Below are 21,261 nucleotides of genomic sequence, written 5' to 3'. Positions count from 1 at the left end.
GTTGATAAGACTATCAGTTCATAAGTTTGCCCTGTTATAAATATAGATTCTGGATCAGTTTTACATAAGAATATCTTAAAATTTTGTCCTAAAACCGACCTTGTGGTAAAATTCTAACATTTTATTTTACACTGTTCCTGCGATTTATCTGAATATCAAAAAGGGACCTTATTTTCGTGAAACAGCTTTCTTTTAAGTTTAAACTTTATCAGAAATACATTTCGTGAAACAGACTCAGTAATAGAAATAACAATGACAAAATTAACAAACATTAAAAATTTCCCGAGTTAATTATTAATCATATAAAATAAATATTAACATGTTTATTTTTTTAGACAGTATGTCAACATTACATGTACTTCACTGTACAGTGCAATGTTTGTTTGTTTATTGTTGTCTTTTTTTCGGGGGTGGGAGGGGAGGGGAGGGGGCGGGGCCGGAAGATCTAATGCCATTTTTAAACAGTATTTCATTTAAGTTGGACAGTCAGTTTCCTGGATTTCATACAAGTATTACCTTTATCCCCACAAGTATCTGCTACACTCGCTCGGTTCACAAATCCCTTACAGGTCGTATGAAGTCCAGGAAACTGACTGTCCAACTTAAATAAAGTACTGTTTAAAAATGGCATAAGATCTTCCGCACTGACTGACTTGTTTATGAATGGATTGTAGATTTACTAATTTTGGCGGTAACTTGTACCAGGTAGGTAATTACTGGATACCTAAGTTCAAGTTGTCTATTAATTATATGCGACGTAAATTAAACTTCACCTTTACCTATTCATATTGAAAGCCTTTTACACTCGCGCTAAAACCAATAAAATTAAGCAGGGCCCAGAATGGGTAAGACGTCGGTATTTATTATTTCAGATTCTTTATTTCGTTCATCAGCATTTCTGATTATATCTCTCTTGCATGCCAGACAGGAGTTTCCTGTATTTTCAAGTGTTGGAAGCATTCCTCTTACACCAAGGGTTACAGGAATTCATTATGACCCTCGCGTTGTAAATGACAATATTGATAAATGCGTCATTAATGAATTAATGCGTAAATTCAGACGCTTCTACAAGAATCAAGAGCTAGTCGTTTTATTTTTTTCTTCTATAATTCAAAATACGGTATCAAAATCTGATCGCAATTTGTGGATGGGAGTATCCGGCTCATGGGTATCTGTTTTGTGGTAATACCCTTCAGCTGGATATTTTGGTCCACACCAACAACCACTGAAAGATTCTTAAAGTATGCTACTCTCGTGTGCTTGGTACTGATATTATGCTCATGTAAGGGATAAATACCTTATTTCATTTCTTTCTGCGCAACTCTAAAACTCACTCTAACTATGAAGCATTAATATGTCTTCTATTCTAAATTTTAAATCACCAAATATATTGCAATGTGTAAAAGTAAGAGCACCGATGGCCACACATACATAATGTTACAGTGTGGTGGCAATGCATTATTTTTTTTGCTCTTATGTAACAATCTAAAGATAATTTTACCTGAAGTGTTTTGGCCTTTAAAGAATAAACGTTTATCTATTTTAACGATGACATAAGAACTAAATAAACACATGACATCCTAAGTAGATAAAAAAAACTATGACTCGTACCTGTTCACATAAGATTTAAAAAAAAAACTGATAAGTACAATGGTATGTTATATCGTGCAGTAGTTTCTTTAAACAGCAATGATGAATGGTTACACTTTCATGCCAATAGTTTTACTGTTTCATATGACAATGATTTCTCTCCAGTATATTCTGGAAAAAGAGAAATCTTCTGAGAAATTTGTTGTTTTTTTTGTTTTCAAAAGAACTCAATGATAACGTTTTTGAGGACCTTGAGAAATCTCACTGGAATAAACTCTACCAGGTATGTATATAGAGATCAAAAAAATATTATTTTGGAAATGATATAATCTACAATTGAGCCGCGTCATGAGAAAACCAACATAGTGGCTTTGCGACCAGCATGGATCCAGACCAGCCTGCGCATCCGCGCAGTCTGGTCAGGATCCATGCTGTTCGTTAACAGTTTCTCTAATTACAATATGCTTCTAAAGCGAACAGCATGGATCCTGACCAGACTGCGCGGACGTGCAGGCTGGTCTGGATCCATGCTGGTCACAAAGTCACTATGTTGGTTTTCTCATGGCGCGGCTCAAATAGTCTCCTAAAACGACCAATATTTTCAAGATGTTTGCTGTGTTGTTGGTTAAAAAGAAGTATAACATATTAAACGCAGAACCATTTTTCTCATATCCATGCCATTTTTTAAGAAATCTTGGAAATTTTGCATAGATTTTGTCCATATCGTCATGTTATGTTATTATCGTAGATACCTACAATTAGCATAACTAAGACAGTAACATATTTGCATACATTTAGGTTGATTCTTAAATAAATCATTTTTGCAAACAATGAATTTACTTTGAAGATAACTCCCACAACCTTCATATTCCAATACAAAGGCAGAGCCATAAATGATGCGATTGGAGATGTAAAAAGGAAGTTTAAAAATCAGGTAGGTAATTCTTGCTAGTTTCAGCTTCTTTCCTGTTAAATACCATTTCACATTTTTTAAACAAGTATATAATCGATAATATTTTCACATTTTGATGAATATAATTAGTAACAGTACGATTTGAATTTTAAATTTAGTAATTAAACTCAAAACGTACTTTTTTACGCTGCCATAAATGTGAAACAATGATTTTGGAATATTTTACATATAAGCCAAACAAATAAAAATTGGAAATAGATTATTGAATTGTTCCTACAACTTGATTAATATTTTCGTTAATATTTATGCCGGGAGTTGACAATATAATGATAATAATAATAATGATACATACTCTAATATTTACCGCAGTGGGCAATTATTTGTGCGGGTGGAAAAATAAAGCTGCCAATAATGGATGAGTCATTCTTGGTATCAGTCAATGACACGATAACAAATTTATTTTGCATGATTGAAACCGTATGCTAACCAAGTACATAGGTTTAAACGATCATCTCGTATCTCTTTTGGTGCACGTGCAACTAATACTTATTGGCATTAAGATACCAATAATTGATATTTTCCTTAGGTGAACTTTATTTTAAAAAATAGTATTTTAAACATGCTGAGTAAATCACTTGCTAAACTGATACATTTAAGTCAAGAAAAAGGAATACCGCATATTAGTTTTTGCTCATATTAATAATGCATAGATCAGATATGTCAAGATCCGTTATTATCATTTTATCATGCAACTACTATGAAAAGTACCTGATATCACTTGCCTGATGTTTTATTTTGATATCAGGTCATTATATCAAAATTAAGCACCTCCCATATCGACGGACTGGGTTTTACATCAGTTTCCTTCCAGATTTTTTTTTTTCAGAATTCAGTTTCGATGTTGCACAACAGTTTTCTAAATAGATTCTGTAATATCAACAAATTCCCTTGAATATGGTTGTTTCTACATTTATCACACAGACAATAGCACTGAATGACGTCATTGTGAAACGTTCATCATGACATCACAATGTTTACATGGATCGATTTTTGGAAAGGTTTACAATACACTAATCTTGACAATGTATGATATACTTATTCTTGATTTATGCCTAATTTAAGGCATGCACATTTTATTATTAAGTCTATTAGCAAAAGTATTTGTGTTAAATATTATTCTCGGAACAGTTAATTATCATTTTTGGATCAGTGTAAATTTAGTGATTACACTTTAAAGTCCCTTACCCCTTCCAGCTCATATCAGCCTCGACCTGATAACATTGATATCAAAAGACAGTAGCCTGTTATTCTCTGTGTCTCACAAGCTTACCGTATGATTAAGTACTTACAGACTGTAAAGTTCTAAATAAAAATAAAAATTACTTTTCATGGGCATACATTCGGAGGAAGGTGTTTCTGAATATCATTTTTTTTCCAAATTATTATATATATATATAGGAATTGTGCATGTGTGCGTGCATGCGTGCGTGCGTTTGTGTTTTAATATCGAAATTAGCAGGCATATTCCGTAACGATGAATAGATATAATAGACAACTATTTCTAAACATTTTTGTTTTTAAAATACAAATTTCAATAGGCTGTTTATAGAATAAACACGTGTAAAGTTATTGTATGGCGTCTGCATTTAATTACCACCTAAATGTCCTTAAATATCATTTTGTACAGCTTGTTAGAATTAAGTCAATTTGTAGCATTGACATTAAATAATGAGATGGTTTGATTAACGATATCAATAAACGTGTCGCATAGTGAAATACACCTGCTGACTTGTGTCTCCTCGTTTACTTCCTGTATATATCTGGGGTGAAGGTCATAACAGCTGATTAAAACTGTTCATTTTGATTGGTGGAAGGTCTACAGCTTTTTGAATGTAATAGATAATATTTTATTACGGAGTGTGCAGGTACTCTGAGCTGTATTGTTAGGCAGCATAATCCGTTGCAAGACTCAAATTGAAATAGCTTACATCATAAACCTGAATCCCCTCGGTAGTGAATTCGACTACAAACCTGCCATTTCTGAAATGGAATGACCTCCCAAAATCGATTTACACAGTCAACTCGTCCCCTTGTCAACAAGTCCCCATTTTGGTCATTTCCTATCCCTTGACGCTTTCAAATTGGTCATTTCTTCCCCCACGTTTCGGCTTCTCCTTTTCAGTCTTAGTTTTGTCCAAGTTTCCTAGATTCTGATTAATATAATTATGATGTAAAATATGTGTTTTTTAAAATATGTTCATAAAAACATGAAAATGTTACTTTAACAACTACATTTTGTATTGCTTTATAAATACCAGATCGTGTGTTTAATTGCAGAGTGCATGCATGTTTCGTAGCTTAAAGAGTGCATGGCTGAACGTTTGAAACATAATCGGTTGCCTAAAAGCAAACATATCATACAATACTTACAACGCGCAGGTTATTCAGTGAATTAAAGAGAAGAGAAAATGTATTTCAATTTTAATTTATATATGGACATAACCCTCTTTGCAAGATAACAACTATGTCGTGGCTTTTTACACTTTATCTCAAAAGTCTGTGTGCACTGTGTGCGGTCCCAAAATAAATGAATTTATCAAATCCTATGACTTTCGTATTTATAAAGACCTTATTAGCAACGACATTTAACAGATCTATTTCACCACTTTTCTTCATAGAATTATGTTTAATGTTTTTAAATGGTATAATAGTATTTAATGATTAATTAAGCGCGTGATCTGACTACTCGATCCGTCGTCCGTCGTGCGTCGTACGTCCGTCAACAATTTCTGAAAAAATCTTCTTCTTCAAAACCACTTGGCAGATTTACACCAAACTTTACAGAAATGATTCCTTGGAGGCCCCCTTGCAAAATTATTCAAAGAATTAAATTCCACACAGAAGTTTAGTTGCCATGGCAACCTAAAGGTAAAACTTAAAAGAATCTTCTTGTCTAAAACCGTAAGGTGTAGAGCCTCGATATTTGGCGTGTGACATCACTCAATGTCCTTTATCAAGACTGATCAAATTATGCCCCTCTCGTGAAAAGGGGCCCAGACCCGAGAGTCCCAAGTTTTACATAGACTTATATAGAAAAAAAATCTTCTTGACTGAAACCACAAGACCTAGGCCTTTGATATTTGGTATGTAATATTGCCTTTGTAGTCCTCTACCAAGGTTGTTCAAATTATTACCCTGAGGTGAAAAAAGGCCCGACCCCAGGGGTCCCTAGTTTTATCTAGACTTGTATAGGAGAAAACTTTGAAAATATTTTTGCCTGAAACTGCAAGGTCTAAGATGTTGATATTTTTATGTTACAAAGCCAAGTGGTTCTCTACAAAAATTGTACCAAATTATGCCCCTCGGGTGAAAAGAGGCTCTGTCCTTGAGGTCCCAAGTTTTACATAGATTTATGTAGGAAAAAACTTTAAAAATCTTAATATTTGAAAGTGCAAGACCTTTGCCTTTTATATTTGGTTTGTAGCATGCCTAGTATGTTATTAAAGTTTTGTTCTACTTAAGTGAGTACAAAATAGCCGTATGTTATATCATGCATTTACTTAATTTTATTGTTTTCTTTTTATTTCATAGCCTGTCCCAGTATTTCACTTCAATGAACTCAATGAACTTTTCTTTCTTATTCCTAATACAGAGACACCTCATACTTTAATATGTCAATAATCATTGAGAAAAAGAGAGCTTTTGTAATACATTTTTTTAAATAGTAATTTAACACTTTGTTGGGAGAGCTTTTTTATTAAATAGGGAAAATCATACATTTTCCAATACACGTGTATTTTAATTCTGAATTTTTACACACACTTAGTTACTTAAGACTGAAAAAGAGAGGGATTTTAAATATTCTAGTTGTCCGTTGAAATAAATGAAAACAAAACATTCGTTTTCCTCTAATTTTCTTTGTGAACATGAGAGAGAGAGAGAGAACTTACTTTTTCCACCAGCCCTTTATAAGCTCATCACAGTCTTTATATATGTAACAAGAGTGCATTTCTTCTATTAATGAACATTTATTTATCAAACTATTTCAAAACTTAGTAAACCCTGATAATAACAGTGTTAGGATATTACACCTCTTCAGGGATTTAGGGAATGTCATAAAAGTTTGATTAATTTTTTGATACCCTGTTAATTGTACTTTGCTGCTATGACATTTGATCAAAATACACAAGATTTTTTATTTATCTGTCTATCCTAGATAATCAAATTTAAATGACAAAAAATGTATCTTGTCACTTTGCAACAATTTAAGGCATAGCCTTACATTTTGAGAAAACAAAAAATCAAACAACAACAAATCATAGAAAGAAAGGATTGTTTTACATGAAAATTTTACAGCTTATCAAACATATATATTAGTCTACACAATAACTGTCAGTTTACTGATATACACATTGGAATCCGGAAAAAGGCTGCAGAAAGGGACCACACTTTCGGACAGTTCAGCGCCTTTTAAAACTCACCATTTTCAAAGAACTGTTATATATCTTCGTTTCGATGCATTTGCAATAATGTCCCACTGCTGAAATAACCAATAACTAGATTGAACGTAGTTTTCAGCAATTGTTTAATTTTATTTCTTTACAAATGTTATTCATTTTTAAAGAGGGGCAACTTTTTGAGAATATTTTAAGTATCCGACATATGAGACAGTACGGCAAGACATGTAATGGTCAGGTAGATCGTAAAGATGTTGTGCATTTATCAAATATTTCTGTGTTTCGAAAATATACTCCTTAACCTTAATTATGCTTTCAAGGTAAAAATATTTATATAAAAAGGTCATGTTTTTAATATACCATCTGTTACACAGAATGAAAGGCAGCATGAGGACATGTATCTGTACAAACAATATGATAACATAGGATAACATTAATTAGTATAGATGCAGTGATACATTTTATTTACTGAATTTATCAAGCTAATTACAAACAATCAGATGCCCTCAGTAAGAACCTTATTAACACCCTGGTATTAAATTATATTTGTACTTGTATTTACTTGAGCTTTAAATATCAATTAGAATATGACAATACACGTACAAACTTAGATAATTTCTTATTCTTCAGTAGTATTGAGATTATCATCCAATACCATTAAAGTCTAGGAGATTGATATAGCATCACTCAATTATGTATGATCTTGGCTGAACAATGAGATTCGATTGCAATTTAAGAATTCTGGCTATATTTGCTCATGAACATCAGTTGCGAAAACGCACTCCTTTTATATTAATAAGTTATTAGCTTTGTATCGGGAAATATGCACGAGTTCTGTAGCGGAAATATTGTGCGACTTCAGGAGTGCAATATTCTTCCGCTATAGAAAGAGTGCATATTTCCTGATGCAAAGATGATAGCATTTTTTATTACATACGTATCTACACGCATAAATATAATGTAAATATTATGCATTTGTTCAATAGCCTGGATAAGGTTGAAAATACTGAACTAAATCAGTGCGGCATTGGTCTCCTGATGCGTCGAGTGTGGTGTGCTGTGTGTTGTGTGCATGTCACCTTCCGCTTTCAGTCTCCGCCGCTGGCTAGCCTTCTGGTGAAAAAGAAGCCGAGTGCGTAAGTCTTCCCTGCCAGTACATAGCCTCTCTGCAGACAAGCCCCTTTGCAGTGCCTCCCAGTTGGCGCCACACGGTAACTGAGCACCTTGCGGCCTCAGGCAGAACTACAGGGGAATCGGAGGAGGTCTGCCCCAGACATATGGCATGCCAGGCCCACCGGTGTGTGAACACGTCCTGATGCCTATGAACAGACTCCCAGCTATGGGGCAAATAGCCCCTGTGTTCCCAGGGTAGGGTATGAACTCGGAACTAAGGGTGAGGTAACCCCGACAGAAACCTAGAGAGTTGAAGACAGAGGTGCTGGGCCGTTGGCACTCTCTTAACAAACCACATCACCATGCAATATCGCTATGACTACACAGCCATCAGGTATTCAACAATGTGGTACTGAATCTCCGAAGTCCCTCCAGGGAGATTCAGTGCCGGGCTCTGAGCCTCGACAGAGTCCACCCACAGCTACTGGGGGTCCCTCCTTCAATCCAAAACATGCGAAGAGGAGGAGGAACTTACAAAGGAGAAGAACCAATCCGATGCATTGGTATACGGAGGGTGTCTTCAACAAGAAAGCTGAACTTGAGCATATCCTCCATGAGAAAGACATCAATGTCTGTTGCATACAGGAAACTACTCACCTACAACCAGAGAAATCTTTCAAAGTCAGAGGATACCAGTGTTTCCGCTGTGACAGAATTAGCAGACGAAAAGGAGGCATCATGACATTGGCCAGGAACAACATCAGTGCTGTCCAGACCAACATGCATATGGATGACTCTGAGTTCCAAGTTCTGAGCCTAAGAAAGAACGAGTTCAATTTGAACCTTGTGAATATATACACTCCAAGTGACAAAGCTTTGTCCCTGGACAAATTTACAACTGATGAAACCAGGTTCATCATTGTAGGAGACTTTAACAGTCACTCACAAAGATGGGGATATGACCACCTTGATAAACGTGGAGAGGAAGTGGAGACCTGGCAAGATGATAACAAGCTTAACCTCATCAACAGGCCGGAGGACCCCCCAAATTTTTACTCCAGAAGCTGGCGAACAACGTCAACCCCTGATCTTTCTTTATGTACTGATGACATACATGGACATGTCAAGCGGGAAGTCGATGAGCAACTAAGAGGAAGCGATCATCGCCCAGTCCATCTTACTATGGACCGTATAGCCTCTACTTCACATAACATCCCCAGATGGAACTACAAGAAGGCCAGATGGGCCTTTCACCAAAGTCTGAGTGATGAGCTCTGCAAAGACATCAGAGTGGAAGGTAGAGACATCAACCGGGTTGTCAAAGACTTCAACGCCAGTATACTAAAGGCTGCTTACAGCGCCATTCCAAAGGAAGCAAGAAAGGACTATAAGTCCTACTGGAGTGATGAGTTGGAGAATCTACAGGCAAAGTTATCAGAAGCCAGGGAGGAAGCAGAAAACAATACCTCACAAGAAAGTAACCTTTCTCTACAAATTCCTCAGGCACAAACTGGAAGTACAGAGGAAGAGTTGAAGATACAAGCCTCGCTCAACCTAGAACGAGATGGCCAAAAGCTGTGGAGATTGACGAGACAACTGAACGATGAAGACACCGGAAGAGGCTCAGGAACTTTGGAAGAGAATGGTGAACTGTTGAAGGTAAACAAGCGGCTAACACTTTTGTCTCCAACTACAAAGATGTTTCTAACATCCCAATCAACAGGGAACGGCAAGGGGAAGCCCGAAGAGAAAAAAGGGACAGGCAGACAAGCCAAGTGACACCAGAATGCATGAAACAGAGTCTTAAACTACATAAGCTACAGACAGCTCTTAGACAGTTGAAGACAAAGAAGTCTCCTGGACCAGATGGAGTCACAAATGAAATGCTGACACATCTAGCAATGTGCAAACTCCTGGAAATTTACAACTACAGCTGGACACAAGGACTGCTTCCACAGATATGGAAAGAGGCAGTCATGAACCCCATCCATAAGAAAGGGAAAGATCCAAAGTAGGCTGCAAGCTACCGTCCTATCAGCCTAACCAGCTGTGTTGGAAAGACCATGGAGAGGATTGTGAATGCACGCCTGAAGACATGGAGACTAACAACTTACTCGCAACGCAACATGCTGGGTTCAGACAATTCCACTCCACTGAGGACCAGACCACTTATCTATCTCAAGAGATAGAGGACTCCTTCAAAGAGCAGAAAATCGTGCTTACAGCATGGATTGATCTGCAGTAGCGTTCGACAAAGTCTGGACTGATGGACTCCTCGTCAAACTGACGAGGAGTGGAGTAGGAAGTCACATGCTGAGGTGGATTAAGTCATAACTCTATAACAGGAGAGCAAGAGTAAGCTAAGAACATGCCAGCAGTAGGAAGTTCCTGTTGCGTCATGGTGTCCCGCAAGGTGGAGTCTTATCCCCTACACTCTTTCTGCTTTTCATCAATGATCTGGTGCCTGAACTACCGAAAGGAGTTAAGGCTGCACTGTACGCTGACGACCTGGTGTTATGGTGTAAGGAAGAACATGCCACAACAGCCACACACAGGATACAAGAAGCCATCAACAAGCTTTCACATTGGGCTGAAGATTGGTGTGTCTCGATCAATACAGAGAAATCGTCCACTTCACTATTTTCCCTGTCGTCAAAGCAGAGGGCGGGTAAAATCAAGATGGGAAATACTTCGCTGACTGAAGCAGACGAGGCAAAATACCTTGGAGTGACCTTTGACAAACGGCTAACCTGGAAACCCCCACATTAGCCAAGCAGAAGGGAAGTAAATACTGAAGACAGTAAATCAGGGAACAGTGAGACCCCACATAGAGTATAGCTCAACTGCCTGGTCCACTACTGCCAAAACTAACCAACAGGCTCTAGACAAGGTTCAAAACCAAGCATGACAGGTGCTACAATGTCTACACCCATCTTCTTCATGGAGAAGCTAACAGGTATCCGAGAGTTCAAAACTGAGCTGAACATACCAACGACTCCCCTAGGTAGTGAAAACATTATGAACCCTCTAGCGAATGATCTGTCTGCAGTGACTGTGAGACTTGCTGTTCCTTGTCTTGACCGCGGGAAGCAAGAGGATGAAGGTATTCGGAAGAGCCTCACACTTGCTACATGTATGATCAATGAAGAATATCCTCCGGAAACATGGACTCATGTCTATACAGATGAATCAGCCACATGCGCCATCAAAGATGGAGGAGCAGGAGTTGTCATTCAATACCCATCTGGCAAGAGAGAAATACCACATGCAGCCACAGGAAAGCACTGTAGCAATTACAAGGCAGAGACTGAAGCACTCATGAAGGCCGTCTCAATGGTTGAAGACAGAAGAAAGCTCCTCAGTCATCTTTCTCACAGATGCACTGTCTGTTATGGAAGCTCTGATCAACAATAAAGCTCCGCAGCTAGCCAGGAGAATGCAGAGCTTGAGTATTTCCTGCAAAGTAGTACTTCAGTGGATTCCATCCCATTGTGGACTTGCAGGCAATGAAGAGGCAGACCAACTGGCTAAGCTAGGAACTCAGTCAGAACAACCAACAACGCCTGTGAGTTACAAGATAAAGTCACCATCATCAAGGCACTAATGAGACCAAGGATTGAGGAAGATGCTTTTCATCTCCTTGATCGGTCTGAACAAGTGATGCTGGTCAGGCTTCGCTCAGTGCACAACAAGCTCAATGCTCATATGTACAAGAAATACAGACTGGCACCATCACCAACTTGTCCATGTGGTGAGGAAGATCAGACTACGGAGCATATACTTCAGAGATGTAAAAGGCATGACTAGGAGCGAGCTGCAACTTGGCCGATAAATATCTCAATCCACCAGAAACTGTATGGAGGCATTGAGGATCTGCGGAAAACCACTAGCTTCATTGAGGCTACTGGTCTGTCAGTGTATTCACAAACGAAGAAGAAGAAGAAGAAACTGAACTAAATAAGAAAATAATTAATGCAACAACACACATTAAATAACATCACACACCTGATATGAAATTCAGGCGTCAGTGTATTGAAAAATGTTCACGTTTCCGGTACCACTGTAACTTAACGGGGAATAGAAACGAGTATGTCATAAAAGCACTTTTATATGTTATGACCATGACTAAAATCTGCATAGTTGACAGATATAATTCTTCATCTTAAATTTATAGTTAATTGAAATAGAACAAGTGAAGAACTACATTGAGGTTATTAGAACAAACGAAACATCTTTAGACCAAAACCAAACGTATTTTGAAGATCTAGTACAGGTAAGTTCAACTTGAATGTTCAAACTTTATTTCAAACCAGAACAGCGACAAAATTAAATCATGTTCACTTACTTTCTTTCCTAACCCTGAATAATGTTGAGTTGGTTTTAAGCAATGCCGTATCAGATCAGGCAATATGTTAGAAAAAAAAATAGAAATGTTTTATTTTATGTTTCACCTCTTATTGATAGGTATGTCTAAATAAGATACTTATTTTCTAAAATAGATATGCGAGTTATTTTCATAATGCCTGTGTTCATCGAACTTGACCTGTTGCAATTGCTACAAACTGTAGGTAAAGGTTTGCTTTGGGTAAACAAGAATGCTGAAAATGAAAGTGTAAGAGAACGCCCAGGTTATTTTAAGAGTTAAATCTAAACAAGAGGGCCATGATGGCCCAATATCGCTCACCTGTTATCATTGACCTTGAGGACAAGAAGGTCCTCAGAAAAAATATCTAAGTCCAAAGGACAGTAACAACAAGGGGAAGAAATTTAACAAAAAAGAAAAAATCTTACAAGGTACAGATATGTCAAAATACACCTAAAATTGGAGGTTCCATCCGTATTGTACCACAGAAAAGTGGTCTCGGTTTTTCCCTATAGCCAATAATAAAAAAGTTACTAAAAATAAGCTATTTATAGTAACGTAAAAGGGAAGTAATTAAAAAAAATATTGTAAATGAACTAAAAGAAGGATCTGCCAAATAAAACTGTTGACATAGATGAAATTTCATATCAGTATCTTCTTTAGTTACGGCGATATACCCATTTTAATTTGAAATAAAGGGAGGTAATTTGACATAAAATCAGTCCATAGTTATCTACCCTGATTGGCTCAGTCCAACTTATGACAATAATGAAATTTCAAATAAGTCCTATAAGTACTTACTGATATAAATCCATTTTGATTACAATCAGGGGAGGTAATCAGATACAAAATAACTCTGGAACCTACGATTGGATCTGATTTGTCATGGAATCCAAGATTTATTGTTGTTGAAGATATTTTGGAAGTTTGTATCAAATAAAACCATAAATGAAGTCTCTATATGGCTGCAAAAGCCAAAATAGCCAATTTTGGACCTTTAAGGGGCCATAACTCTAGAACCCATGGCGGAATCTGGCCAGTTCAAGAAAGGAAGCAAGATCTTGTGGTGATACAAGTTGTGTGCAAGTTTGGTTAAAATCAAGTCATAAATGAAGCTGCTATTGTGCAGACAAGGTCAAAATAGCTAATTTTGGCCCTTTCGGGGGCCATAACTCTGGAACCCATTATGGCATCTGGCCAGTTCAACAAAAGAACCAAGACCTTATGGTGACACAAGTTTTGTGCAAGTTTGATTAAATTCAAATCATAAATGAAGCTGCTATTGTGCAGACAAGGTCAAAACAGCTAATTCTGGCCCTTTCAGGGGCCATCACTCTGGAACCCATAATGGAATCTCGCCAGTTCAAGAAAAAAACCAAGATCTTATGGTGATACAAGTTGTGTGCAAGTTTGGTTAAAACAAAATCATAAATGAAGCTGCTATTATGCAGACAAGGTCAAAATAGCTAATTTTGGCCCTTTCAGGGGCCATTACTCTGGAACCTATAAAGGAATCTGGCCAGTTCAAGAAAGGAACCAAGATCTTATGGTGATACAAGTTGTGTGCCAATTTGGTACCAATCAAGTCATAAATAAAGCTGCTATTGTGCAGACAAGGTAAAAATAGCTAATTTTGGCCCTTTCAGGGACCATAACTCTGGAACCCATAATGGGATCTAGCCAGTTCAAGAAAGGAACCGAGATCTTATGGTGATACAAGTTGTGTGCAAGTTTGGTTAAAATAAAATCATAAACGAAACCACTATCGTGCAGACACGAAATTGTTGACGGACGGACGCACCCGTGGACGCACAAACGACGGACGAAGGGTGATCACAAAAGGTCACCTTGTCACTATGTGACAGGTGAGCTAAAAAAAAATCAAAAATCTAAAATTTGCCAGCATACTGCACTCTAAAAAGCCTAAAATGCAGTTGTGTTTTATCTTGACCAGCCAAATCTAGTATGTGACCATTACTACGGGATGGGCGTCGAGAATGCATGGTCACGTGGCTATAGTGGAAAGGGCGTTGTGGTTGCCGTAACTGATATAGGCATAAATACAGATTTGATTGATCTCCAGCCAAATATTGTAAGTATGTTGTCAAACGAGCTTTTACTGGAGTTATTATGACCGAGTTTGATACTCTCACTTCATTTGGAAGAAGTATGTCGAATTGTACATGTTGAGAAATCTTTCTACAAAAAGCTATCAAGGCTTTGTGTGGCAGTTTTGGAACTTACTGGGTATTTCGGTTTGTTATCACCGGGTTGTATATATTTATGTAGTTCCTTTAAATTTTGAAAACTGTACAAAGTCAGTCTAATCTAATCTTGACATTTTTATCACAACAAAATTATAAATTCATTAATCTATCGATTTGATTTTAAGGGACGAAATGGTGCTTATGTGGGAAATACTAACATAATAACAGGGAACCAGTCATGTTTTCAATTATTTAGCGTACTGTATTTATTAACCGTATATTATTTGTGCTACAGGATGGTAACCTTTGCTTTAATTTTATAAACAATTCAACGAATGTAACACCAGAGTATTTACATTCATACAGGGAGGAATCATTTACTGAGTAAGTTTCCTAAATGTTCCTTTTGCACACATTTTACGATAGGCCTTAACTCTTACCCCGCTAATTTTCTAAAATGAACTTGTCCATCTTTCAATTTGGACAGTACCATTAACAGTTCAAAGGGGTGCTTACCAAAAAGATACATACTGACTGAATGGTAAACAGTGCAGATCCTGATCTGACTGCACGGATGTGCAGACTAATCAAGATCTACACTGGTCGCAAAGGCAGCATGATAAGGGATAAATATCAAATATATGAAATGGAACTAAATGTATGAACAACAGCCATATGGTAAATACTAATTTCGCACCTGGTTGTTTACATATTTTCATGATTTCTTATTATCTTGTCATTATGTCAATCTATTACAATGCTTATTCACATTAAACCACATGCTATGGTGATAAAGGCGAGAAAATGTAGCTCAAGTGAGTGAGTGAGTGACATGGTTCTAACGGCCTGCCTGCATACTTATCGCTATGAGCGAGTAAGTAAGTAAGTAATTATTTTATTAGTGTGACATGTGTATCTAGTTACAACAAGGCGAGATACAAACATTATGAAACTCCCAGTCCAACTCATTATCTGATGAAATATAAGTATATTACGACGGATCAATTTAATTGTCAACAAGAAAATGTTGTACAAATGGGAAAACATAACTAATACAAATAGTGGTTAAACTATGCATTTTGAAAAAATAATTGTAAGTTGAGAATTAAAATGAAAACAAAACAGCTTGGAAAAAACAAACAAGTTCTGTTACAGTTTCTGATATAACTATAACATTTTAAACAATTTACAATTCAGTTTTTATCAACAGTAATTTATAAATTGAATTAAAGGGAAAGGCAACGTTGTTCGTATGTTAATTTTTTTCAGCTGGGATTTCTTAAATTATTTAAAGAAGTGAAAGAATTTTCAAAATCGGAGTAAAAATGAGAAAGTTATGAGCATTTAAATATTTGGTCAAATTGGCTGCCATTTTGTTTCCATAGCAACAAAAAACATAATTGCGGATTTTATAAGTTTTTAGACACACTTGAACTGCATTTACTTATTACTTTAAAAAAAATCTCTACTTTTTCCTGCTATAATGAAAGAAATTATCATGTTTTACACATTACACTCAAGAAAAATATGAAAATTAGTCTTTTAAAAGGTTATTTGCTAAATCAATTATTCAGTAGCGTGTAAATGACGTCATAAACACACTAAAATGGCTGCCTCCATTATCAGCCATTTTCTTGAATTTCAAACTGCCATATCTTTTTCAATAGTTGTCCGATTTTAAAAATTCTTTCAGCGTTATGAAAGGCTTGATGATGGCTTTCATATAAAATTAACTTATTTACAGGCTTTCCTTACCTTTTAACTTATGTTCATTACAGATAAATGAATTACATGGAAAATATGACGGTTGACCCTCTGACTTGAGTAAATAGGAATAAGCATAATGACAATATAAAGACAACATGCATATCTTTTCTAAGATCTTTGAAAATATTGTTTATTTTGATATAAAAATAATCATGGGCTAAGGGTACTTCTAGGTGGTACATATTAAAAGCGAAAGGTACTGTCTGTCTGTATTGCTTACAGTAATAGAATCCACGCCAGATGCCCTTTCGGCATTTGTTACAATGCAGTTGAAAATGAAACTTTACAATTATCTGAAACATTGCAGCCATGGAAATAGATGTGCCAGCCTCATTGCTGCTGTAAAAGGAAACGAAGTCTGTAGCGCAGGAATTGCCTTTAATGCATCCATTGCCGGTATTGAACTTGTCAATGTTTATTTGAACTTTCGCTATAGCATACTAAACTGAGTTTATTCAACAATGTCACCGTTGATATAACATTCAAATGTTATTGACAGAATCAAATGTTTGTAATTAGACGAAGCCAACATGATGCAAAATGTTACCACTGTAGAACAACGTCTATTGAAGTTAAAGATAACTTTCTTAGTTTTATAGATGTCTCAGCTCTGGTTTCAAATACTGATGAATAACAAGAATTTTTGTATTCTCTATTAATAGTCTCACAAAACCAGTATCAGATCTGCAATTGCATTGTCGCTTAAGACGAATATCATTTCGTTCGAAGTTATTGTAGTATAATAAACATACAATGAAATTCATTCGAAGAAACTTTAAAGAAGCTAAACATGTAAATTGTGTGAGCTGCTGGAAAATTGTAAACATGTTATGGTTATGGAAATAAGAAAATAACGTTGACTTAATGAAAAATATATGTGGTTAATGATTTTTGTCTGATTACATGTAAAATGACGCATATATTTCTATCAAACACTTCGAGTTCTTTTATTTTTACATGTTTCAATATTCTTGTACATGCACAAGTAGCAAAACCATTAACATGATTTCTTCCTAAAGTGTTTTAACAAGCAACAAATGTTTTAATTAATTACCATAACATGATTTATCAATGTTCTGTCCTTTATTTCCGTTTATGTTTAAAAACAAAACAGCAACATCTAAATTTACACTGAAAGATATGTATTATATTTTAGCGCTTAAAATGTTTGGAGCCTACAGAGACTATCCTAAGCATACTCATGCCTGGTCAAGTTCTGACATGATGGCCAGATCTCACGTTTACGGTCCAGACAAAACTGACATTTATTCAAACTCCTGGGGACCAACCGAGCCGTTTTCAGAGATTGGTCTTGATCGCAGAGAAGCCATGAGGAGTAGTGCAAAAACGGTTAGTAGACGTCCTTCTTCATATTTTCTTAACAAAATCATTGTCGAACATAAACAAATATAATAAGATATTAACTTTTCTATCATGCAATTCAAACATATAAATGTACAATGAACGACCTATAATATTTTGATACTAGATACTCGATAGCTTACATATTGTATAATAGTTATAGGAAAAACTAGAATTAAGAACTTAAGTAGAATAATGTATATACATGTTTTTGCGATGTTAAGGCCGAAGAGGGCTAGGAGCTGTACAGGTGTTTCCTGTCGGTCCTCCAGGAAATGAGCTAGCTAATAACGAGTATACCATCACAGTAAGTGCAGTTGGACAAAATGGAACAGTTCCGAGTGATTCAGTCATATGCGCGAGTGTAATAACTTCGGGACTTCGAAACGGAAATAATCTCACTGCCAATTCTATGGTAAACAATTATAATTTTACCATTCTATTTTTGATCAACTCTTAAACTACATTTTCTTTTCAATCAAGAGATGAACATTGATGCAATAATATTGTCTGCAAAAAAATCAGAATAAACTCTCGATTAAATTGTTGAATACTGGTCACATAGATATCAAATACAATGTGCAATGTATAGTGTTTAGCGTTTTTGAGGCCTTTTTAAAAATTAAATTCTAATAAATATTATTACGCCTGTTGTAATCCAACAACAACAGTAAAACTAGCTAAAGGAGACAGATTTGAACAACAGTATCTTGCCTTTTCAATTCCAGCTTACTACGTCATTTTGGAATAAATGCGTAACAGGTTTTGTGGGAGTATCTGCTGCAACCGCGAATGTTGCCGGAATTATAGCGTTAGCCTTAGAAGCAAGGTAGGAGTATAGCTTGGGTATATATAGCACACAAAATATTATTTCAACTGTCTTCTCAGACTTATATTAACCAATCAAATTAATTACATTTTGTATTATAAATAGCTATGATAATAATAATGATAATAGTAATAATATCTATTTGAGCAATATCTAATATGGTCATAAATCTAATAACTCAAATGTCAGGAAATGGGTTTGAATCTTCGAAACCATCAGTAAATGTCACGAAAAGAATGTGTTGTTCTCTGATGTGTACTTTTATCATATGATAAAAGATATGGTGAGTTTCATTAAGCTCATAGAAAAACATTTATATACGAAAATGTCATCAGTTTTTAGTTTTACCAAAAAGGCCTCCATAGTTAACTCTATTTGAAGGACCGAAATGAATAATACAATTCAAAATATTTAAATCAAAATTTTGAATGACAAAAATGTGTTACATTTGTCACAACGTGTCTTAACTATCAAAGAAACTACTTTAAAAGATTTCAATGTCTTATTTTAGACCGCAGCTGAAACTGGCAGACATCCAAGATTTAATTGTTTATTCTTCAGACGTGGATTGTTAACAAGAATCAACAAATATAACAACGAACGCAGCTGAGCTGAAATGTTCGTTTTATTTGTTGTTATTGTTGCTTTTTAGCTCACGTGAGCACGAAGTGCTCAAGGTGAGGTATTGTGACCGGTCATTGTCCGGCGTCCGCCGGCGTGCGTCGTGCATCGTCCGTCGTCCATCGTGCGTCGTCCTTCAGCATTTGCCTTGGTAACACTCTAGAGGCCACAGTTGTGATACAATCTTTATTAAACTTGGTCGGAATATTTGACTTGATGTTTTCTAGGTCAAGTTTGAAACTTAGTCATGTGGGGTCAAAAACTAGGTCAGTAGGCTAGATCATAGGAAAAGCTTGTGAACACTCTAGAGGCCACAGTTGTGACTCAATCTTTATTCAGCTTGATCAGAATGTTTGCCTTGATAATCTGTATGCAATATCTGAATCTGGGTCCTATAGGGTCAAAAACTAGGTCACCTGGTCAGATCAAAGGAAAAGATTGTGAACACACTAGAGACCATAGTTATGATTCAATCTTAATGAAACTTGGTCAGAATATTTGTCTTGACGATCTCTAGGTCAAGTTTGAAACTGGGTTATGTGAGGTCAAAAACTAGGTCACTAGTCTAGATGAAAGGAAAAGCTTATGAACACTTTAGAGGCCACATTTGTGACTCAAGTTTTATGAAGCTTGGTTAAAATGTTTGTTGTGATGATTTCTAGGTCAGATTTGAAATGGGTTATGTGGGGTCACTAGGCCACATCAAAGGAAAAGCTTATAGCTGTGACTCAATCTTTATGATACTTATGGGTTTTTTTTTGTGATCTCTAGGCCAAGTTTGAATCAGAGTCACGTTGGGTCAAAAACTAGGTCAGTAGGCCAGATCAAAGGAAAATCTTGTTACCACTATAGAGACCACAAGTTACGTTTGAAACTCATGAGAATTAGTCAGAATGTTTGTCTTGATGACCTGTAGGTCAAGTTTACATCTGTCATATATAGGGTCAAAAACTAGGTCAGAGCAAAGGAAAAGCTTGTGAACACACTAGAGGCCATAGTTGTGATTCAATCTTTGTGAAACTTGATCAGAATATTTGTCTCAACGATTTCTAGGTCAGACTCGAATCTGGGTCATGTGGGTTCAAAACCTAGGTCACTCGATTAAATCAAAGGAAAAACTTTCTAGAGACCACAATTATGATTCAGTCTTTATGAAACTTGGTCAGAATGTTTGTCTTGATGATCCTTGGGTCAAGTTTGAAACTGGGCCATATTGGTTCAAAAACTAGGACGGTAGGCCAGGTCAAAGGAAAATCTTGTTAATATACTAGAGACTTCAAGTTTCAGTCTCATGAGAATTGGTCAGAATGTTTGTCTTGATGACCTCTAGCTTGAGATCGAATCTTGGTCTTGTGGGGCAAAATGTAGGTCATCCGGTCAAATCAAAGAAAAAGCTTGTTAATACTCCATAGGCCATGTTTATGATTCTATCTTCCTGAAACTTGGTGAAGATGATGATCTTGATAATCTTTAGCCCAAGTTTGAATCTTGATCATCTGGGTCAAAAACTAGGTCACCAAGTCAAATCAAAGTAAAATCTTATGGAAACAATAGAGGCTGCATTTTCCATTTGATGTGCATGAAAATTGGTCAGAATGTTTGACTAATTTTTATCTAGGTCATGTGGGTCAAAACTAGGTCACCAGGTCAAATCAAAGAATACGCTTATTTACACCCTAGGGACACGTTTTTTGATTCTATCTGCATAAAAGTTGGTCAGAATGTTTGTTATCATGAAGTCTTGGATAATTTCAAATCTGGGTCAAAAGCTAGGCCACCTTTTTGCTTGTTTACACACAGACCACGTTTTTAGTCCAACGTTAATGAAAATTGGTCAGAATATGAAATCACTAGGTAAAAAATGTTTACAATGTTATGGTGTATTACTCAGGTGAACGACCTAGAGCTATCTTGGCCCTCTTGTTGTTCGTTGCGTTTGTTTTCAGCTTGGTAATGATTTAATCATTGCTTTTAGCTATATTAATTCTTGGAAAAGTATTCTTACATAATAAACCTTAATCTGCATCGTTTTGTAGTTT

The 21,261-nt window shown here is 36.2% G+C and overlaps 1 protein-coding gene across 1 annotated transcript; it reads left to right on the top strand.

Annotated features, from left to right (window-relative positions):
- Positions 1–1,597: 1,597 nt before the first annotated feature.
- LOC123563906 (neuroendocrine convertase 2-like) lies at positions 1,598–19,211 on the top strand. Its single transcript, XM_045357056.2, has 9 exons — positions 1,598–1,873; positions 2,438–2,524; positions 12,248–12,346; positions 14,391–14,528; positions 14,939–15,027; positions 16,718–16,806; positions 17,567–17,760; positions 18,501–18,601; positions 19,163–19,211. Exons 4-9 carry the CDS (start codon positions 14,421–14,423, stop codon positions 19,209–19,211), a joined length of 630 nt encoding a protein of 209 aa, XP_045212991.2. The 5' UTR covers positions 1,598–1,873; positions 2,438–2,524; positions 12,248–12,346; positions 14,391–14,420.
- Positions 19,212–21,261: the final 2,050 nt, after the last annotated feature.

This window comes from Mercenaria mercenaria, unplaced genomic scaffold (genome assembly GCF_021730395.1).
Source record: "Mercenaria mercenaria strain notata unplaced genomic scaffold, MADL_Memer_1 contig_4470, whole genome shotgun sequence".
NCBI lineage: Eukaryota > Metazoa > Mollusca > Bivalvia > Venerida > Veneridae > Mercenaria > Mercenaria mercenaria.
This window is presented reverse-complemented; position numbering and strand designations above follow the sequence as displayed.